Source organism: Callorhinchus milii, unplaced genomic scaffold (genome assembly GCF_018977255.1).
Source record: "Callorhinchus milii isolate IMCB2004 unplaced genomic scaffold, IMCB_Cmil_1.0 Scaffold4, whole genome shotgun sequence".
Classification (NCBI taxonomy): domain Eukaryota; kingdom Metazoa; phylum Chordata; class Chondrichthyes; order Chimaeriformes; family Callorhinchidae; genus Callorhinchus; species Callorhinchus milii.
The window spans coordinates 33,478,380-33,499,409 of NW_024704745.1; the positions used below are offsets into that span (position 1 = coordinate 33,478,380).

Sequence of the window (21,030 nt, forward strand, 5' to 3'; positions counted from 1 at the left end):
CAGTACAATTCACGTCAAAGTCCAAATCCTGGAGGTCATATGTCCACAGTTGGGGAATTCAACACCTGTGCTGTGGGGCAATAATGGTAGAGAGAGGGCTGGTATCAGGAATAGATCCACTAGCCAATCCTCTTCTCCAGATACAACCCCACGCCCAGTACTTGTGAAATTTAGAACAGAAAAAAAAACTTGCAACAAGTCTTAATAAGACTTTCAATCTTTCCACTGATTTAAATTCAGCAGTTTATTTTAGAAGCTTTGTGGCAGTCATATAGAATCAAGTTTAAATTCTCTACATAAAACACTGTACAATTTGTTTCAAGTAACTAAGATGAAGAGAAACAAAACACAGCTCATTTTATCTTGACAGGGGTAGCAACAAATGGCTCCAAGTAAGTGAACATTAATTAAAAACAAGTACAAGAGCTCCCCCAATAGGCTGCTAGTAAAGGCATTGCTACACAGTAGCGCTGAAACAGACAAACCCCAAGGTTACTGAGTAAAGTTCTGGTCTGCATCGAATAGAGGTGTGCAATATCAGCTGAGGATAGAATCACTTCCAACTGTGATGTCCCTAGTTTGAATAGAGTGCCGTCACTCACTGATACAGTTTGAATAAAGCCTCTCCCTCCCAACACGTCCCAGTTCTGATGAAGGGTTGTGGACCTGAAACGTTGACTCACTTTCCTTTCTCCACAGATGCTGCCTGACCTGAAAATTGTTTCAGATTTTCAGCATCTGCAGTATTTTGCGTTTTGAATAAAGTGCTATCACTCACCGATAATAATGGCTACTTGGGTGAGGTGCAAAATAGTGCCTGGCATCTGTAAACTAACTAAACAAAAGGAAAAGCCAATTCCCTTCGGGTAAGGGGAGAAAAGGTAGACGAAAAAAATCCAAATGGGGTCGGGGGGAGGGAGAATGAAAAGCTGTACAAGAATTTGGAAACTGAGCAATATTTAAAACAAATGAAGAGGCAGAACATAATACAGTATTTATATGGAAACAAGTGCATATCAACTGAAAAATCTCCATATTTCTTTTGATTTTTTTTATAAACAAAGGTACACACTCCTGTCCTGTTATTGTGGGTGGAAGGCTGGAATTTTTTTTAAAAACCAACTGCTATTCCTTTGACCTTCATGAGAAAAATCATATTCATGCATAATTAAGATACAACAAGGCCTGACTATCAATTTACTCCTTGCATCTTTTCCACCTGTAATGTGATCTTCATCAAAATGAGCAATTTCAGTTCCCAAATTGCACTTCCGCCCACCCGCCATTCACATTAAATGTGTGCAATTCAGCTAAACGTTAATATACTTAACTCCCAATTTAACAGCTGTATCAATTTGATTATTTCCATTTCCCCACATTAGCCACCCTTTGTCTCTCCTAGAATTGACAATTTAATATCAGTTAGTGGCATTCATAGGTAGTTTTGTGTTCCAGCATTGGATCCAACAGAAACTGAGCTAGAAAAATAGAACAGCCTTGATCTACATAAGTTTCTTTCAGCTCAAAGACTTCCATCTATCAGTCTGTTTTGGATTCAAGCATCTCAGAACACATATTCAAATCCCTCACCTAATCCTTCTTCTGTAACATTTTGTAACCCCATTCCTTACTTTGTTTCACTCATTTAATTACATGTTTTGTTTGATTGTGTGTTTTTTTTAAAAAAAGTATACATGATTAATCTCCAGTTTTCTATAGAAATGGTGTGTACGAGTCAAAGTGTGACCATTCCTCGATTGCTGTTGCTTTGCTGCACACAATAAATTTCTTCATTTTAAAACAGTGTGTTTACTAACATTCAATAAGATGAAAACAGGAGATCTTCTTGAAAAAAAATTGTAACCAAAAATGAAACAGAACCAAGTCCTGCTAGGTTTTTCTTTTGCGTTAAACTCTTCTTTGTCTTCTGTGTAATGGAATCAGAAAAAACGCCCACAAAAAGAACAATGGAGTAAAACATCACACTGTTTCAAGGACAGATGCCATTTCTCTGAACTGTTTGGAGAAATTCTGTAACGATATAGAAATAAAATATTTACAGGACAGGACACTTCTACTTGAGATATATAGTGCATATGTAGAAAGGTATCATACATTCGGTTATGGTGGTCTCAAGATCAACTGAGATTAGTCAATTGCTGGTTTCAGAAATTGAGGTCGGTCCAAAAGGGAGTTTAGGAGGAAAATATTTTATGCAGAAAGTAGTAAGAATATGGAACTCACATGTGGTTGAAGCAAAACACATCAATGTATTTAAGAGGAAATGTCACGCATACAAGAGGGAGATGGGAATAAAAATGTATAGAAAATGGATTAGGAGGGGTGGAAGCTTGTGTGGAGTATAAACAATGGTATGGACTAGTTGGGTTGAATGGCCTTTCTCTCTGCTGTATTATTCTATGCCCATTTATACTGAATGTAATTCACTGGAAAGCAAGCAATACAATATAGCGATTAACTGTGAAATGTGATCATGACTAAATTAGCTGTAAAATCAACAGCTAGTTTCAACAAAATTATCTGTACAATACTCAATGTTCTCTTAAAACCTGACATATTTAAATCTCCAATCAGTTGCCTCAAAGTGCCAGAAACCCTTTGTAACCCTAATGTCTTACAGATGCCTCTTTCCGTGAGAAGAGCGAGGAGATTAAAAATAAAGGAAGAGATAGTGAAAGCTGAAAATACTTCCTATGCAAAGGTGTTAAAACATGTTTTCCTAACTAGATAGCTCCCACTGATTCTAAGTAATTGCACAAATAGTTTGCAGTTTGCAAAGAATGGACACAAAATATCTGCCAAGAGACACACTATTCAACCTTACCTCTCAAAGTGTGGCATTGTTCATTCTAAGCTACAAGTAGTGCACAAAGATGATTGTCAGGCGCAGACTCAAACCCACAGGGGCAATAAATCTCTTCCAAACACACGTAAATCACATTACTGACCTGAAATTGAGGAATGGTCATTTCAAAAGATCTGCTGATCACATCTGAAGAATCAGCTACTTTAAGGGTCATGGTGACGTACGGGTGGTTCAGAGATCTACAGCTGTCAGAACTCATTGCCATTCCCAGCTTCCACTGCAAGTCCACAAGCTGGGTATGGAGGGGAAAGAAGAAACAGAAGTTATGTTTGCAGAAGAAACAGACAGACTTCACCTCTACGTCAGGTTGTGACTTGTGGAGTGCCGCAAGGATCAGTGCTTGGGCCTCAACTGTTTACAGTGTAGATCAATGACTTAGATTAGGAAATAGAGCTTAATGTATCTAAATTGACGGACGATACAAAGTTAGGCGGGAAAGTAAGCTGTGAGGAGGACACAAGGAAGATGCAAAGGGATATAGACAGGTTAAGTAAGTGGGCAAGAAGGTGGCAGATGAAGTATAATGTGGGTAAGTGTGAAGTTATTCACCTAGGTAGAATAAAATAGAAAAACAGATTATTTTCTAGAGGGGGAGATACTAGATAGTGTTACTATTCAGAGGGATTTAGGTGACCTTGTACCACAATCACAGAACGTTAGTATGCAGGTACAGCAAGCAATTAGCAAGGCTAATAGCATGTTAGTGTTTATTGCAAAGTGGTTAGAATACAAGAGTAGGGCAGTCTTGCCGCAATTGTATAAGACCTTGGTGAGACCGCACCTAGAATATTTGTGCAGTTTTGGTCTCCTTATCTAGGAAAGAATATACTCGCCTTATGGGGGTGGGGTGCAATGTAGGTTCATTAGGTTGGTTCCTGGGATGAGGGGCTTGACTTACAAGGAGAGGTTGAGTGGACTAGGCCTATATTCTCTAGAATATAGAAGAATTAGGGGTGATCTTATAGAAACCTATAAGATTCTTAAGGGCATTGAAAGGATAGATATTGTGATGCTGCTTCCCCTGGTTGGAGAATCTAAAACTAGGTGTCTTACTTTCAGGAATAAAAGTCAGCCTTTTAGAACTGAATTAAGAAAACATTTCTTCACTCAGGGGGCAGTGAATTTATGGAATTCTCTATCCCAGAAGCCTGTGGATGCCCAGTCATTGAGCATATTCAAGACTGAGATCGATAGATTTTTAAAAACTAAAGAGATTAAGGGATATGGGGATAGGGCGGGTAAATGGAATTAAGTTAGAAGATCAGCCATGATCTTATTAAATGATGGGGCAGGCTTGATGGGCCGAATGGCCTATTCCTGCTCCTATTTCTTATGTTCTTATGTTTGCAAGTAAAATGTTCATAATTGTTCGAAAAAAAATTCACAAGAGGATGTTTAAAAATGTTGCTGAACAGAATGAAGTACCAAACGTTCAATGAGAAATCAGTTACATGATGAAGTGTTGTAAGATGAGTGAACTGACCTACCAATTCATGAGTGAAAGCCACAAGCTGGCACAGTCAACAGCATTAGTTGTAATTGCACAAGTTAAATCCCACACTTCATCATAAATTTTATGTCAGACAAATAATTAAAATTATAAACATTCGATGTACAATTTAAATGGGAAAAGATTTGTGCAATTTCAAGAAATATTTCAAAACGATGGCATCATTGTGAGATGCAAAAAAGATTAAAGTGCCTTTCACAGACCTAGAGAGTGAAGACAGCCAGCTCAACACTTTTTTTAAAAAAAGCCAAGAAATCTACTATCACACCTGACCCATGGTCAACATATTCTTGGCGTCTTCTGGTGTTGTGATCAGCTTGCCCTGTTCGCTCCACACATGATGAATGACTTGAAGAGCCTGCTTGGACCAACTGTTGCTGCTTTCAGCTAGTTTCGCAATCAGTTCTTCAGCTGACATACTGTTCTGCGCTGCTGACCTACCAAATCAGAGGAGAGAGAGAAACAACAAAGTTGGCAGATATTCAAATTCTTTCCCAGGACTTCAAGATCACAAATTCTTTACTTTCCAGGCTGATGAGTTGCTGACTGCAGTTTGTAACTTTTGAAGATCTTTACTAAATCTCACTTTAACTTTCAGATTTTGTTCATGTTTTAATTTTTTCTTTATTTTTTTTCAGATTTTCTGAATTAAGATTATACAATACAAATTTACAACAACAACAAGATTCCATTTATAGAGCGCCTTTCACGTTGGGAGGACGTCCCAAAGCGCTGGACAGTTGGGTCAGGACCCGAGCAGGGGGAAATGGTCAGGGGGAGGGGAGGGAAGGGAGGGAGCGAGGAAGGGGGGAAATGGTCAGGGGGAGGGGAGGGAAGGGAGGGGGCGAGGAGGGGGATGGTCAGGGTGAGGGAGGAGGAGGCGAGAGGGGAGCTGAAGGCACGGTCAAAAAGAAAGATCTTGAGACCGGCCTTGAAGGAGGAAAGGGAGGAGGCGGCGAAGGCACTGGGGGAATAGAGTTCCAGAGCCTCGGGGCTGAGAGGCTGAAGGCCCGGCAGAGTTCTGAATGACCTGCAGCTTGTGGAGGGAGGTGCTGGGAAGGCCGGCGAGGAGAGAGTTTCCATAGTCCAGCCTTGAGGTGATAAAGGCGTGGACCAGAGTTTCAGCAGCGTGAGGGGTGAGGTAGTGCCGTAGTCTGGCGATGTTTCGGAGGTGATGGAAGGCGGTGCCAGTTGTGGCGCGGATGTGGGGAAGAAAGGACAACTCAGGGTCGAACAGAACCCCGAAGTTCCTGACTGGCTTTGAGAGGTGGAGAGTGCAGCCTTGGATGCTGATGGTGTCAGCGCCTGAGGTGCGGAGGCGCTTACGTGAGCCAATCAGGAGCCAAATTTACATGGTGCCTTTCATGTCTGGAGGACATTCCAAGGTGTTGGACAGTCTAGGGTTTGCATCTGAGCTGAGGGTGGGGGCTGGGAGTGGGGGCTGGGGTTTGGCCAAAAACCCCGGCCTCAAAATTATAACCCCTCATCTTCTATGACATACCCTTTCCATGGTTCTGATGTCGCTTGCAAGGCGAGTGCTCTAACCACTGAGCTACTGAGCTACAGGACTCCACTGTCTATCTGCACTGAATGAATCCTTTAAAAATTGCACTCATTTCCTTTCAGATCATTATCTGGACAAGGTTAATTGTGGTTACTGTTACATAGGACATTTCTGATCTGAAATGCTCAATCCCTTGGCGTGAAACTGAAAGAGTGAGACTGTAGTATAAGTATCAATAGAAAATCCAAATAATTTTGTATAGAAACAATTCAGCTTCCGCACGTCTTAAATGCAATATTTTCAAAGATTACAGCCTAAAAGCAGGCTAACAAAGTTAAATTAAAAGAAAATTATTTGCCTCTGCTTCTAATTTATTTGCTGCTCAGAAAAGAAAAGTATTTCTTACTTATGTGCTGTTTGTTCAAACTACAGCTTGCCAATCGCGTTCTTACAGCACCACCACCAGGACACCATTGAAACAAAAAGGCACTGATTTAAAAAGTCTACTTTTCTCTAAAACAGGGAAACTATAGATTCAGCTGAAAAATATCAGAAAAATAATTTTAGAACTACAGTAGAATCTTGTTATAAGGCAGGTCAGCACTCTGGCATTCACTGCACACATAGGCAGAAAGCCATCTGAGTGTGTCTGTGATGGCAATGTTACAGAGCGGAGCTTCAACCTTTCCTTATCGGCTGATCACATACACAGACTGCACAGCAGGCAGTGCCCCCTCCCTAAACCTGTACTATGCCTAATTGTAGCACCCCAACTGGTGCCTGACTCAGATAAGCTAACTCAACCCAGACCAGGATACAAATCTAAGATTTAGTCCGCATAGATTAGTGCTAGTGTGTGGTGCCTTCACCTACTAGTCCTTTGGAGGAACCCAACAACTAAATTTCATTATATGAACCCAAATGTGATTTTTTTAACAAGTGTGGTAAACATTTGTATATGAAGTTACAATCTTGCAATCTGTGCTACCTGAAAAACAAGGAAACAGCATGGGCCAACTGTTTAATGGCTTCCAAGTCCAAACTCACGCCAGTTGTTTGAAGTCTCTGTGGAACCAGGATCAGGTGGAAGGATAAGAACACATGTGAACAGACACGCATACAGAATACCATTAAACTGAAAGCGATTAAAGAAACTGCAGTTTTTACATGTTGTAAAGAGCAATAACATACCTCACATAATTTGATTGCATTCACCCCAGGTACCTTACACTGAAGATGCAACATGATCTGCTGGCACTGTTGTGGATTTAACAAAACATGATTCATCAAACTGAGAATGCACCAAACCACATAGCTGAAAGGAGAAGCATTGGCTGATGGGCATATTGTACTAGGTTTGCTGCCAACTAAACAAACATTTCAAAGGTAAATATATTCTGCAATTCATCTCCATAGTTACAGTTTGATAACAAATGATAGCTCTGCGGCTTAGTTGGTAAAGCTCAGAGTGAAACAGAACTGTTCGGAACTGACGGTTGGTTGATCTCAGTCAAGGCAGCGGTAAAGCACTGCAACTGGTCTCAGAATTCTTGGTCTATAAAGGAACGTAGGAACAGGAGTAGGCCATTCAATCCATCGAGCCTGCTCCACAACTTTCCAAGATCATAGCCAACTGAATTCCACCTCCCCGCCCTCTCTCCCTATTCCTTGATACCCTGGCCTTTATCTATTTGCCTTTTAAATTCCTCAATTGCCTCTGCCTCCAATGCCCTCTGGGGAACAAATTCCACAATCCTATCACCCACTGTATGAAAACGATGTTTCCTTATTTCATTTTTAGCCTGAAGTTTAAGACTACGGCCTGTTGTCAATTCTCTCCCCAGAGGAAACAGTTGCTTAGAATTAATCCTGTTGAATCCCTTTGTAACTTTGTATACCTCAATCAGATAACCCCTCAACCTCGTGAACTCGACAGAATACAATCCAAGTTTTTCCATCCTTTCATCACATGGCAAGTTGTGAGGATGGCAGCAGAAAATTGCAGAGGCATATAGACTGCTTTAGGGAATGGCCTATGACAAATAGAGTTCAATGTGGCAAAGTGTGAGGTGGTTCATTTTGGACCCATTCTTGAAGGAGAAACACTTAACGGAATTAAAGAGCAAAGGATCTAGGTTCAGAAGGTAAATCAAAAAGGCTAGTTTATTTGTGAGTTGAGCATCTGAATACCTTCCTTGGAACAAGAAAAGGCAAGCAAGGACTCTTTGGGGCTGAACTGGCTCCTAGAAGACATGCCTGGCAATGTCATATTAAAATCAAGTTGATCCTTTGTGGCCAAGTCCACAGTATTTCAAGGCACTATTGATAGTGAACATGCTAAACTTCTGAAACAGCCAGTTCTATGTTAACAAAAGGTCATCATATTGGAGGCAGCAATAAACCAATGTTTTAGATTCTATCTATACTCACTTTGGGGCAAACGTCGGCATTGGTTTTGAAGCATTTGTTTCGACAAATAGTATCTCAAAAACATTTTGTCTTAATACTGCACCTTTAATACCATCTACCCCAAGGTGGCAAATAAAATCATAAAGCAAATGAGGCCATTCAGCCCATGTAACTACACCAGCTCTCTGAAAGAACTCATTGTCTCAGTCTTTGTCTAATTTTCTTTCAAAAATAGTTGTAGATTCTGCATCGAACACCATTTGGGGAAAGGCATCGCAAGACCTAATCCTCTGGATATAAACAATTCTAACTTCTCACTTGGATTAAAAAATCTTAAAGTTTATGCCCTTTAGTTACCGACTCAACAACCAGTGAAAATATGTTTCTTTAAGCCACAGATTAATACTTACCAGCTCTGCAAACAGGTCTTGGGGAAGTTTACTAATACTTTCAACAGTTTTTTCAAAACCTATAATAAGAAAAAGTTCTTAAGGACTATATCTGCAAATAATCAAATTCTTATGTGCTTATTGATACCTCAGGATACAGCATATAGACTGGGGACACGACAATATCAAGCAACTGCCAGAATGGTGGTAGGCAAACTAGATGGACTTTGGTCTTCCTTTGTCTAGCAATTTCTTATATGCTAATCTATAGTAGTTTTTGTCACATTGAGTGTCTATAACTTTATCTTGCAGTTACGCTAAAGTGTTCAACAGTACTATACCAATCAATACAATTCCAAAAAAAATGCAATAAAGCATTAACCAGATTTTAGAAACATAGCTCTCTGTCTATTTGTTTTAAACATGATTTATGTACTGCATCAGCAGGATTGTGAGACCAAAGTGATCACCATTACAAATAACAGCAACTTGCATTTATATAGTGCGGGGAAGCATCTCAGAGCGCTTAACAGTGTCGGTGCCTGATGTCGAGACAGGGGAGGGAGGAGGTGACCGTAAGCACGCTCGAAGAGGAAGGTCTTCAGGCGTGATCTGAAAAAAGGAAAGGAGGCGACAAGATGTAGAGATTGAGGGAGAGAGTTCCAAAGTTTCAGAGTATAGTGGCTGAACGCAAGACCGACATGGTGGAGCAGAGGGGACGAGGAACAAGCAGGAAGATGGAGCCAGCCGAGCAGAGGCAGCTGATGGTAGAATGAAGAGTAAGCAGTTCGGAAAGGTAGGGAGGTGTCAGGGCATAAAGGGATTTGTAGACGAATGTGAGGATCTTGAAGTCGATCCATTCTGTGATAAGGAGACAGTGGAGCCTGGCGAGGTGTGATGGGAATACAGAGTTTAGAGTTGGTGAATATACTTCAAGTTTTAATTTATTTGGATTTTGTGGGTAATGGAGCTGGGAAGACTGGTGAGGAAGGCATTGGAATAATCAATGCGGGAGGTAACGAAAGCGTGGACAAGGGCTTTGGACGCATTGGTTGTGAGGTATGGTTGGAGGCAGGCAATGTGACACAGTTGGAGGAAAGCAGTCCTGTAAGTAAATAAGGCAGCCAATTTCCAAACAGTAATGTCTCACAACAGCCATGAAATGAATGGCCAATTTGATCGGCGGGGGTGGGGGACGGGGACAGGACGACGACTGCTGGACACTAGGTGAAACTCCATTTTCTTTTTGAATAGTGGATCTTTAACTTCTGTGACTTTGGTTTAACATTTCATCGAAAGGATGTTAACTTCAACAATGCAATGCATCCCCAGCGCCACACTGTAAGTTCAAAGTCCAGACATGAGGAATTCAGCACTGCAAGACACTACCGCGCATGAAGGGTACTATACGTTAGGTGCCTTTTAAAACAGAAGGATGTCCCAAAGCCCTGGACAGAGAAGGGTTTCCACCTGAGCTATGGGTTGGAATCAAGAGAGGTGGAAGGGTGCAGGTGGGAGGGTGGCAATCCAAAAGAAAGCGCTTGAGATGGCTCTGGAAGGAGGCAAGGAAGAAGGGGAGGCGGAGGGATTCTGGGATGGAATTCCAGAGGGTGGGGACAAAAAGGCTGAAGGTCGGACCGCCAAAGGCAGAGTGGGTAGTGCGGTGGAGCAGACAGGTTGGTTGGGTGTTAGTAGGTCACAGATAGGCAGGAGCAAGGTCGTAAATGGGCTTTAAAAGTGAGGATGAGGATTTTAAACTCGATCCTCTGAGGGATGGGGAGCCAGTGGAGCCCAGCAAAGATGGGTATAATCGGTTCACGGAGCTTGGTACATACAAATGCAAGTTGTTGCTGAATCAACAGCCTTCGGACTCAGAGCCAGGTTGCAAGCAAAGGCAGTTGAGGCCAGGACAAAAAACTGCTTGTTTTTGTGAATGGGAGGACAGAATGGTGAAGCCTCTGGAAGGATAGGATCAAATGGACGGAAGGACTTCATCTGAACCAAACTTACGAACTCGTACTTTACAGAGTGCCTTTTACGTAGGGTAAAGCAACTCCAAAATAATAATAAAACTTGCATTTGATATAGCCTTATGCCCTTATCATGTCTTTGAGACCTCTCAAAGCACCTCACAGATAGAATCCACAGAGGGCCACTGCACACACCTGTATGTGTGTGAACACTGGATGTGTCTTTGAGTGTCTGTGTGCACTGAATGTGCGCGCGCACGCACCGGGTGGGTGGGTGGGTGTGTCTGTACTGGATGTCTGTGTCTGACTGGATGTGCGTGTGTGTGCACTGGATGTGTGTGTGCACTGGATGTGTGTGTGTGCACTGGGTGTGTGTGTATGCACTGGGTGTGTGTGTATGCACTGGGTGTGTGTGTGCACTGGATGTGTGTGTATGCACTGGCTGTGTGGGTGTGTCTGCACTGGCTGTGTGGGTGTGTCTGCACTGGCTGTGTGGGTGTGTGTGTGCACTGGGTGTGTATGTATGCACTAGATGTATGGGTGTGTGTGTGCACTGAATGTGTGTGTCTGCACTGGGTGTATCTGCACTGGGTGTGTGCACTGGGTGTGTGTGTGTGCACTGGGTGTGTGCACTGGGTGTGTGTGTGTGCACTGGGTGTGTGTGCACTGGGTGTGTATGTGCACTGGATGTGTGTGTATGAACTGGGTGTGTGTGTATGAACTGGGTGTGTGTGTATGAACTGGGTGTGTGTGTATGAACTGGGTGTGTGGGTGTGTGTGTGCACTGAATGTGTGTGTATGCACTGGGTGTGTCTGCACTGGGTGTGTGGGTGTGTATGCACTGGGTGTGTGGGTGTGTGTGTGCACTGGGTGTGTGTGCGCACTGGGTGTGTGTGTGCACTGGGTGTGTGTGTGCACTGGGTGTGTGGTGTGTGTACACTGGGTGTGTATGTGCACTGGATGTGTGTGTGCACTGAATGTGTGTGTATGCACTGGGTGTGTCTGCACTGGGTGTGTGGGTGTGTATGCACTGGGTGTGTGGGTGTGGGTGTGCACTGGGTGTGTGTGTGCACTGGGTGTGTGTGTGCACTGGGTGTGTGGTGTGTGTACACTGGGTGTGTATGTGCACTGGATGTGTGTGTGCACTGAATGTGTGTGTATGCACTGGGTGTGTCTGCACTGGGTGTGTATGTACACTGGATGTGTGTGTATGCACTGGGTGTGTGGGTGTGTGTGTGCACTGGGTGTGTGTGTATGCACTGGGTGTGTGTGTATGCACTGGGTGTGTGTGTGCACTGGGTGTGTGTGTATGCACTGGGTGTGTGTGTGCACTGGGTGTGTAGGTGCACTGGGTGTGTGGTGTGTGTGTGTATGCACTGGGTGTGTAGGCACTGGGTGTGTGTGTACACTGGATGTGTGGTGTGTATGCACTGGGTTTGTGGTGTGCACTTGGTGTGTGGTGTGTGTGTGCACTTGGTGTGTGGTGTGTGTGTGCACTTGGTGTGCGGTGTGTGTGTGTGCACTCACCAGGCGAGCTTGTGCCCAACTGCAGCTCGAGCGCGGCCATGTTCGCGGCTCAGCACCAGCGCTTCCGGTCGGGGCCGCGCCCTCGCTCGCGGCTTTCCGTCGGCTCCGGCACTGACGTGCCATTGGACAGCGTTGCCCCGCCCCCCCGTGACCCCTGCGGTGCGTACACCACGCGCCGCCCGGGGAGATCCGCCGTCAACCGCCGCTCCGCCACCCCCTCAACGGCCGCCTCGGCTCAGCACGTGACCGCCCCCCCCCCACCCCACGGCCCGCGCCCCGCGAGTCGAGCCGCTGTGACGCCTGAGCGAAGCCGCGGGTGACAGCAAAGCGCCGAGTCTCCGGTGCTCCCTCCCCCTCCCCCGGGCCTCCCCCTGTCAAATGGACCGTCTCAGCCCGGGTCAGGTTCACCAGACGGGAAGCGCGGGTTTCACAGCGAGGAACTGAGCTCAGGAGAAGCTGAGGAAGCGGAGACGGGAATCGTCGTGTGTGTGTGTGTGTGTGTGTGTGCGCGGCTCTCCCTCTCTGCGCCTGTGGCCATGGAGTCCCAGCGTTGGCTGCCCTTGGAGTCCAACCCCGATGTACGGCAGTCGGCAGTTTTGTGCCCCCGCACCGCTCGACGTTTTAATCCCGTTTGACGACCGACCGACCGACCGACCGACCGACGACAAAAAAAAAAAAAAAAAAAACCCGTCCACTCGAAACGTTCGCGTTTTAGTTGCGATTCGATGGCGGTTAAATCTATATTCTTAACTCTCTCTCTCTCTCGCGCGCGCGTGTGTGTGTGGTGTTTTTTTTTCCCGTAGGTCATGAATCAGGTGAGAGAGGAGGTGGTGGTGGAGCTTCGAGAGGTTGGAAACAGTAACTGTGATGTGACGCCGCTTTGAATCTGAACTGTCAGTTGTGCAGGAATTTCACTGAAGGAAGGAAGGAAGGAAGGAGGAGGGGAGGAAGGCCCTGTGCTCCAGTGTCAGTAATCTATGCTGAGTTGTTGAGTTGTTAGGTTTTGCACTATTATAACCCCAGGTATCAATCTGTTCTTATCCTGTCATGGTTTGCTGAGTTCCAACCCAACTAAGGGTAGGGCAGAGAGGGCGATGAACAGGGCAACAGGGGTCAGGGTTTTGCAGCTGATACACATAGCATTCAGTATCGTGGTTGGGTAATAAATTCGTGCCTCCGCACTTTTAAGAAAGAGGTGTAAGTAGGGAAGAACTCCTAAACACAAAGCCGGTTTTAATCGTTCGTTTTAATAGTACAAATGATGGAAACGTGCGCCCTAGAATATCGGATGGAAACCTGTCTGAATTTTAACCTTGCTTGCAATTCAGTTTAAGGAAAACAATTGTGTAAAATAGGAAAAGATGCCCAGAAATAGCATGCTATATTTTTCCTCCAGCGAGTGAAGCATCTTTGCTGTTGAATGAAGTTCATAAACGAACAAAAAAATTGTTGAATTATTTTGTTGGGGATTGTTTAAACTGCTTTTATGTTATGGATTTGGCCTCAGAGGTAATTCTACTGCTGGAGGCAGCACATAATGAAAGATGGCCAGCATTTCTGCTAACAAAATGGGGAAAACGCTTTTTTCAAGTTGCATCTCCCTGTGTCTCTGCATTGAAGAGATTCAACTCCATGATGAAAAGTATTGGTGCCACTGAGATTGCACCAAAGGAAATCTGAACAATTGGTTGCAACATTCGCCCACAAAATACGGTTACTCCACTTTACAATATCTCCTGTAACGTGCTTTCAGACGTTGCAATGATGTGATGTGGCGCAATATCAAATACAAATATTATTATTATCTGGCCCTTGTGCAAAACCATTAAAAATTACAGCGCAGCCAGGCCTTTGGGACTGCAGTTTATGAGGCATTAAAGCATATTGCCTTCATGAAAAGGTGGCATATCTTTGAGGGATTTGTTCATTTTTAATTTGGGGAACGTGTATACGTGATCCATAATTCTTACATATTCTGATGGTGATGAGGTTGCAAGATTGACTGTAAGCACTTTCATAATGTGCATAGTTCCATTTCCACACCTGCCCATGCATTGAACAATACTGAGAAAAGTTAGAGAGGGAATAGTAGATGCTTTGATTACAATCTTTTGATTATCCTTGGATATGAAAGAAGTGTCAGAAGACTAGTTGGTTGCTAACGTTCAAAAAGAGACAGTGTGATAAGTCAAGTAACTGTTGACCAGTCAGCCTAATACCGTGAATAAATGTTTAGAGGCAGAACGTGGGGAATAATAATAAAAAGTATTTGTTAAAGGCAGATCTTGCATGACAAATCCAATAAAAGCTTTTGATAAAATCACTGGAAAAACATAGATAAAGGTAATGCTGTGGATATTCTATGTTTTTTTCCAGAAGATTTTTTTTGATAAGGTACTGCCTAAGGCTTATTTTTTTAAAAAAAGAAATATCTTGAGTAATTTGAGGAAAGTTCTTTCTTGTTAACTGTTCAATTTTTTTTGATTTCTGTAGGAATGAGTGGATCAGAAAGTCTAGAATATTTGTGAGGAATTCTACTTGAGTGTATGTGCAGTTTGTGCTAATGTTTCCTTGATGTTGAGCAATATAGGGATATTTCATTGAATGTCTCTAAACTGAAGGGAAGACTGCACATGCTTGCTAATAGTTAATCGAGACCCTTTTGTTGTCAGCTTCTAAAAGTAATAATAATAATAATCCTTGCATTTGATATAGCGCTTTTCACGTCGGTAGGACGTCCCAAAGCGCTTCACAGAACACACTGTAAAGTGAATTGACTATATTTGTGGGGGAACGCGGCAGCCAATTGCGCACAGCAATGTCCCACAAACAGTCGTAGATTGAAAATGACCAATTTATTATTGTTTTTGGTTTTGGAGGGATTATTATTAGGCTCTGTGTGGAGTAAGGAAACTTGCCCAAGGTTTCGCCCTCTGCCTGGAATTGAACTCAGGTCTCTCACTTGCAAAGCGAGTGCTCTAACCACTGAGCTACAGGACTCCACAAGTAGAACATTATTGTAGAAATAGGGAGTTTAATTGTAGATTTTTTTTAAACCATCGCTGCCATTCTGTACAGAACAGGAGCTGGATTCAAAATTCATAACACCCAATTGTGTGTGAGTTATGCTCTCCCCCCACCCCAATCACCCTCATAATATATATCTTTGAATCTGCTGTCTTAGAATGAGAAGGTATGTAAAATACCCAATGTGATGGAATGTATATAATAAAACTATTCAATAGGAAACAAAATTCTCTACACACAATAATTTTGACATGAGCTTTTTAGGTAAGAAAAATCCAAGTTTATTTTGTCACTAGAAACTATTCAGCTACATTTTCATATTAATGCAACCAATATTCATTTGAGAGTTATGTAGATTTTTTTTGTATTTGTTAAACAATATGTTTCTCTTTCAAGCAATATAATGGGAAGACTGTAGGATTTGGTAATCTGGAAGGTTGAGATCAAACGGTTAGAGGATTCTTAATCCAAACTTTTTTTGATAGAGGCCAGAAATGTGGAGGGAATTAATTCATTTGAACCAGTGCAATCCTTTTTAATAATGCTTGCAATTGCTTTAGTACCTTATTGCATTGTTGAATGTCTCAAAGCACTTCACTGGATTTTCTGTAAAGTGTTGGACTGTATTTTCTAGGCCAACGCAGCAGACAATTTGTGCCCGGCAATAGCCCACAAACAGCTGTGAAGTGAATGATCAATTTTATCTGGAGGATTGTTGGCTAAGAAATGAGGAGAAACTTCCCTTCTCAAATAGTTAAGATTACAGGATTTTTCACACCCGCCTAAACGGCCAGACAGTACCTCAGTTTCTTCTGAGGACAGGATCTGCGATAATGCAGCGCTCCCCAGCATTGCTGTGGAGTGTCGCCCCAGACTGAGCTCACTGTCGTCATGTGGGATTTGAACCAATAAGCTTCTCACTCAGATGTCTAGAGTGGTTCCAACTGAGCCAGAGGCAGATTCCAGGATGGTTCAGCATATGTGTTATTTAAACAATGTGATGTACCAAACTCTGCTTCCCCATTACCCCAGTCCTTGCCAGACTCCCAGAGAGGATCGACTTCAAGATCCTCACTCTTGAATTCAAATCTCAATTCCTCTACACTCCCCTACCTCTCTGACCTCCTCCTCACAACAGTGCCCATTGCTTTTGCTCCACCGGTTCTGACCTCCTCCTTGTCCCCCGAATCCTCCGCTACACCATCGGCGGCTGTGCCTTCAGCCACTACGCCCCGAGACTCTGGAACTCCCTTCTTCACTCCCTTTGCCTTGCCCCCTCTCTTCCTAGTTTCAGGTCTCGGTTAAAGACCTTTCTTTTCAACTGTGCCTTTGGTCACCTTCTTCCCCCTCCCCCTGGCTCGGCCCTGGGATCCGTTATTGTGAAGCTCTCTGAGGTGCCATCCAGGGTGGAGGGTGCTATATAAATCCAAGTTGTTGTTGTAGCTCAGTCAAGCTCTGACATTTTCAGCTGTGTAGGGATTCACCACTTAAAACATTTGCTTTAGGATCTTATGTCGAAGTCTTGTGCTTCACACAAATGTTTTTTTTTAATATAAGTCTGGTGACCCTCTTAAGTGGATAAACAATCTACCAGGAATGTTTTACAAACAGCAAGAAACTGAATGGACAATTACTTGTTCATTGTGAATCTAATCATGCTTGAAATGTTTTTAAAAATTCTTTCTGATCATACTTCATTTCTCGAGATCATAGAAGGAGGTTATTCGGCCCATTGTGTCTGTGCTGGGTCTTTGAAAAGAGTTATCTAAATCAATCCCACTCCCCTGTTGTCTCCCCATAACCCTGCAAACTTGTCCTCCCCAAATAATTATCTACTTCTTTTAAAAGTTATTATTCAATCGACTTCTACCACCCTTTCAGGTAATGCATTTCCAGACACGAACAACTGTTATTGTCTGAGATTCTCAATGTGAGATTTGTGTTCTTTATGCAGTAAACGCCTGATAACGTGACCCTGGCTTAACTTGACATGACCCCTTAAGTCATCATGCTGTCAATATACTGGCTGGATTTATTTATGTATTTATACATAATTTGCCTAACTTGCCACTCCAGATAACTCTTCAATGAGTCCCTTTCCCTTGGAGTGAAGAGTTATCAGAAGTTTACTGTATTTGCTTTTTGTTAAAATTATCATTGATCATTGAGGTCAAAAGATAATTGATTTTAATAAGCAGTCTGTTCACTATTATCAAGTTAGCTGATTGCAGTTTCAAGCTTTGATTCTGATCTACGCACAACTGTTCTATTTTGGTTGCCCACAAATGAAACAGTTACTATACAGCATGTTAAACTCTTTGGGACATCCTCCCAACATGAAAGATGCTATACCAAATGTAAGTATTATTACACAGCCTATTCCTGCACCAACAACAACAACATCTGAATTTGAATCATTCTGAATTTATGTGGTGCCTTTCACATAGGTTTCTGTCTCAAGATCGGTTATCGATCAAAGAAGAGAGGGGAGGAGAGAAAGTAGAGATTACCACAGATGCAATTGAAGAGATATATTTTAAGGTGGGACTTGGAAAGGGGGTGCAAGACGGAGTAGAGGGAATTTCAGAGGATAAAGAGATAGAATGTGAAGGCTCAGCCACTGATGGTGGCCTCAAGCAGGTGGGTGATGTGCATCAAACCCAAGTTGCTGATCGGAGATGGCAAACAGGAGTGGGGGAGCAGGATCAGAGATGAGGTGCTTGGGCATGAAGGGATTTATTGGTGAGGACCTTGAAATTGACCCATGAATAACAGAATAAGTGGAGTCTGGCAAAGATGAGGGTGATGGGCATGTGGAGTTTGGTGACGGTGAGGATCTGGGCGAAGGAGTTTTGGTTAAATTGTAGCTCCATGGATGTTGGACCTAGCAAAGAATGCATTGGATGCATTGGCGCAAAGTCTTAAATGGGAAGTAACTAAGGCTTGATTAAGGGCTTTGATGACTTGGTGTGAATTGGAGGCATAGGTAGGTAATGTAGTGGAGGTGAAGAAAAGTGGTGTTAGTTGGATTTGAGAGACTAAAGGAGATCTGAAATGATCAAACCGGATGTCAAGGTTGTGCGCTGGTTCGGTGTTTTCGGTGACATGCAGAGGAATATTGTGAAGTAGTTCACAACAAGATGAAGCTGTGATTAAAATGAAGTGAAGATCATAACTTGGCAATAAATTATCTTTGAGTCATAGGAATGTAATGTGGGCTGTAAAATCAGAAATTTGCTGGGGCGATAGCACATTAGGCCAGGAGATGCTTGTGTAGAGCCAATTTCTAAGACACTGCACTCAGCAAATTCCTGACTTGTGATGATTACCTAATAAAACAAACTTGAGTTAGCTCAGTAGTGTATGTACTATGGTGTTTTTTAATGCTGAATTTGCATCTGCTAGCAACTTCCAGTTAAAATTAGATTCTCATAGGAAAAGAAGAATAGGTGGGTGCCATACAGCCCACCAAGCTTGTTCCACTAATTTATTAGATCCATGGCAGATTATTTAATCCCAATGCCCACACATTATGCACTTAGACATTTGAGTAGCAGAAGTATTGTCTCCCTTGTTTGAAAATCCCTACTAATTCTACCTCACAACATTCCACATCTTCACAGCTATCTGCTGAACTCCTGTTCTAACTAAATTTTGATTTTAAGACTTCCACCCCCCGCCATGGATCTTCTACTAGAGGGAAGAGTCATCTATTGTCAAATCAATATTTTAAACACCTCAATTAAATCACCCCTCAGTCTCTGCTCAGTCTATCCAACCTCTCAGTGTTAGTCTAGCGAACTACTCACGGGACACCTTAAGATTGGGTGCCCAAAACTAAATACAGAACTCTAAATGAAGTCTTACCAGTGCCAAATATAACTAGAGAAGCACCACCTTTTATATTACAGCCCTCTTTTAATTAAGGATAGTATTCCATTTGCCTTATTGACTAGTTTCTGTACAAGTGAAGTAGATTTTAATGACCTATGGACTTCAATCCCTAGACCTTTCTGCTCATTTACCCCTCCTGGTGTATCCACATTTAGGACAAAAATAACTGTTGTTCCATCCAAAGTGTATTACCTCCTTGGATGAAATAGTGGAAAGTAGTTGGTGCCTATAGAATTGCACACTACAGAATACTGGTTCTGTGCATTTGTGGTTGCTATGCACATGATTGGCACCTCTTAGCAATCTTGCACATGTGGACACAACATTTTTTTGTCATAGAGCAAAGATAATTCTTTATACACAGCTTACTTTTTTTTAAGAGCTTGGAGACAGACATGTAAACTTACCGAGAGAGAAAAGGGCTGCTGACGTAGCACTTTTACATTCTACTGTGACATGACAATTTTCAGTTAACATTGTAGCTTATTTATATTTTCTCTGATATCCACTTTGTTTGCTTATTGTAATAGTCAGTTAATCGTCTCTGAATTAATTGTTAGTTAATTTCTTGCACTGTCAGAATTGAAGATTCTTAAAGTCATCATCTCCTCCGTAGTCACCAGCTCTTTAAATAAAAAAGGAAAACCAGATAAATAAAATAATTTTAATAAGTGTATAAGTGTACTGCTGATGTGACTGCCCTTGTTATAAATTTGCAGTGTGAAAGTGTATTGCTGGGGCTAACTACATTGTCTCTTGTCTGCAGCCAAAGTGCTTTGTATCTGGTTAGGGAAGCAAATGCCTCCCCTTTCATACACTAGATGGCAATATTAATCTGTGATACAGACGGCTGCAGTTTTTACAGGTGATGGAGAAAAAGTACACTCACTGCAGGAATGCAACCTTTCCATTAGTGTAACAGTGTAAAAATGACTTTTGCCCCAGGTATTGGTACAAAGGAGACTATTTTACCTATAATATTCCTGGTGATTGGGCAGTGTTACTTAAAAGTAATTGATTCTTTTTCTGAAAAAGGTGGAATTCAATTTCCGTTTGCCACTCACCAATTTTACTGCGATTTGCTCACCCTCCTATCTGCTCTTGGAGGCAATGATTTATGCCCATCCTTAAATGGCCTTTATTTGTGGGTGAGCCTTGATGGTGAGTTTCAGTAGGTTATTCAACTGCAGGGCCATTGCAGCCAAACGTAACACTATCCCCTGACTACATGCAGATATCCAACAGGAGTTGCTGGATAGCGATCAGGAGCAAGAAGCCCTGGCTTATTTGCCTTTACCTTATCCAGGCAGTGTAGTGAGTTGTAGTGCAGGACTAACTTGCCTCACCTGAGATAAGCTTGTTGAATACAGACCAAGATTTGAATAATATTCTGGTCTAAATTTCCTAGTGCTGCTGTGGACCTCTCCATCCTCCTCCACTGCCTCTCCTCTCACCTCAACCTTCAAGGTTCTGTTCTTGAATGGTTCAGGTGTTATCTCATACTGTCTCTAATTTGACTCCGCCAATGGTTTCTCTTCTGGCCCCCGAACAGTCTTGTGCGGTGTTCCTCAGGGCTCTGTCCTCGGTCCCCTCCTCTTCAACCTTTACATGCTCCCCCTGCGTGACATTATCCGCATGTACATGTATGTGGATGACACCCAACTCTATCTCTGCCTCCACGCTCGATTCCCAAGACAATTGACGTCCTGTCAGACTACCTGTCAGGCATTAAGTCCTGGATGAGAACCAACTTTCTACAACTCAATGTCAACAAGACCGAGGACCTCTTGATTGGCTCCCGTCAGCAGCTCCGCACCTCAGGCACTGGCAGCATCAGCATCCACGGATGCACACTCCATCTCACCAAGCTAGTCAGGAACCTGAGTGACTTGTTCGACCCTCAACTGTCATTC

The 21,030-nt window shown here is 42.9% G+C and overlaps 2 protein-coding genes across 6 annotated transcripts in view; one reads left to right on the forward strand and one right to left on the reverse strand.

Moving 5' to 3' along the window:
• Positions 1 to 205: 205 nt before the first annotated feature.
• On the reverse strand, positions 206 to 12,345 carry commd6 (COMM domain containing 6). Its single transcript, XM_007890747.2, has 7 exons — positions 12,197 to 12,345; positions 8,721 to 8,779; positions 7,093 to 7,158; positions 6,890 to 6,966; positions 4,666 to 4,834; positions 2,970 to 3,119; positions 206 to 2,031 (listed from the first exon to the last, which is right to left on the reverse strand). Exons 1-7 carry the CDS (start codon positions 12,234 to 12,236, stop codon positions 1,981 to 1,983), a joined length of 612 nt encoding a protein of 203 aa, XP_007888938.1. The 5' UTR covers positions 12,237 to 12,345; the 3' UTR covers positions 206 to 1,980.
• Positions 12,346 to 12,583: 238 nt separating this feature from the next.
• Positions 12,584 to 21,030, forward strand: part of uchl3 (ubiquitin carboxyl-terminal esterase L3 (ubiquitin thiolesterase)) — a 30,427-nt gene continuing 21,980 nt past the window's right edge. Inside the window, exons 1-2 of one of the 5 annotated variants that reach the window (XM_007890748.2) lie at positions 12,584 to 12,774; positions 13,000 to 13,044. In XM_007890748.2, the coding sequence (XP_007888939.1) occupies positions 12,733 to 12,774; positions 13,000 to 13,044 (87 nt within the window). In that variant the 5' untranslated portion in view covers positions 12,584 to 12,732. Of the gene's footprint in view, positions 12,775 to 12,999; positions 13,045 to 13,143; positions 13,163 to 13,190; positions 13,220 to 21,030 lie in introns of those variants that run through there. The other 4 variants (XM_007890749.2, XM_007890750.2, XM_007890752.1 and 1 more) reach the window with 4 other exon arrangements.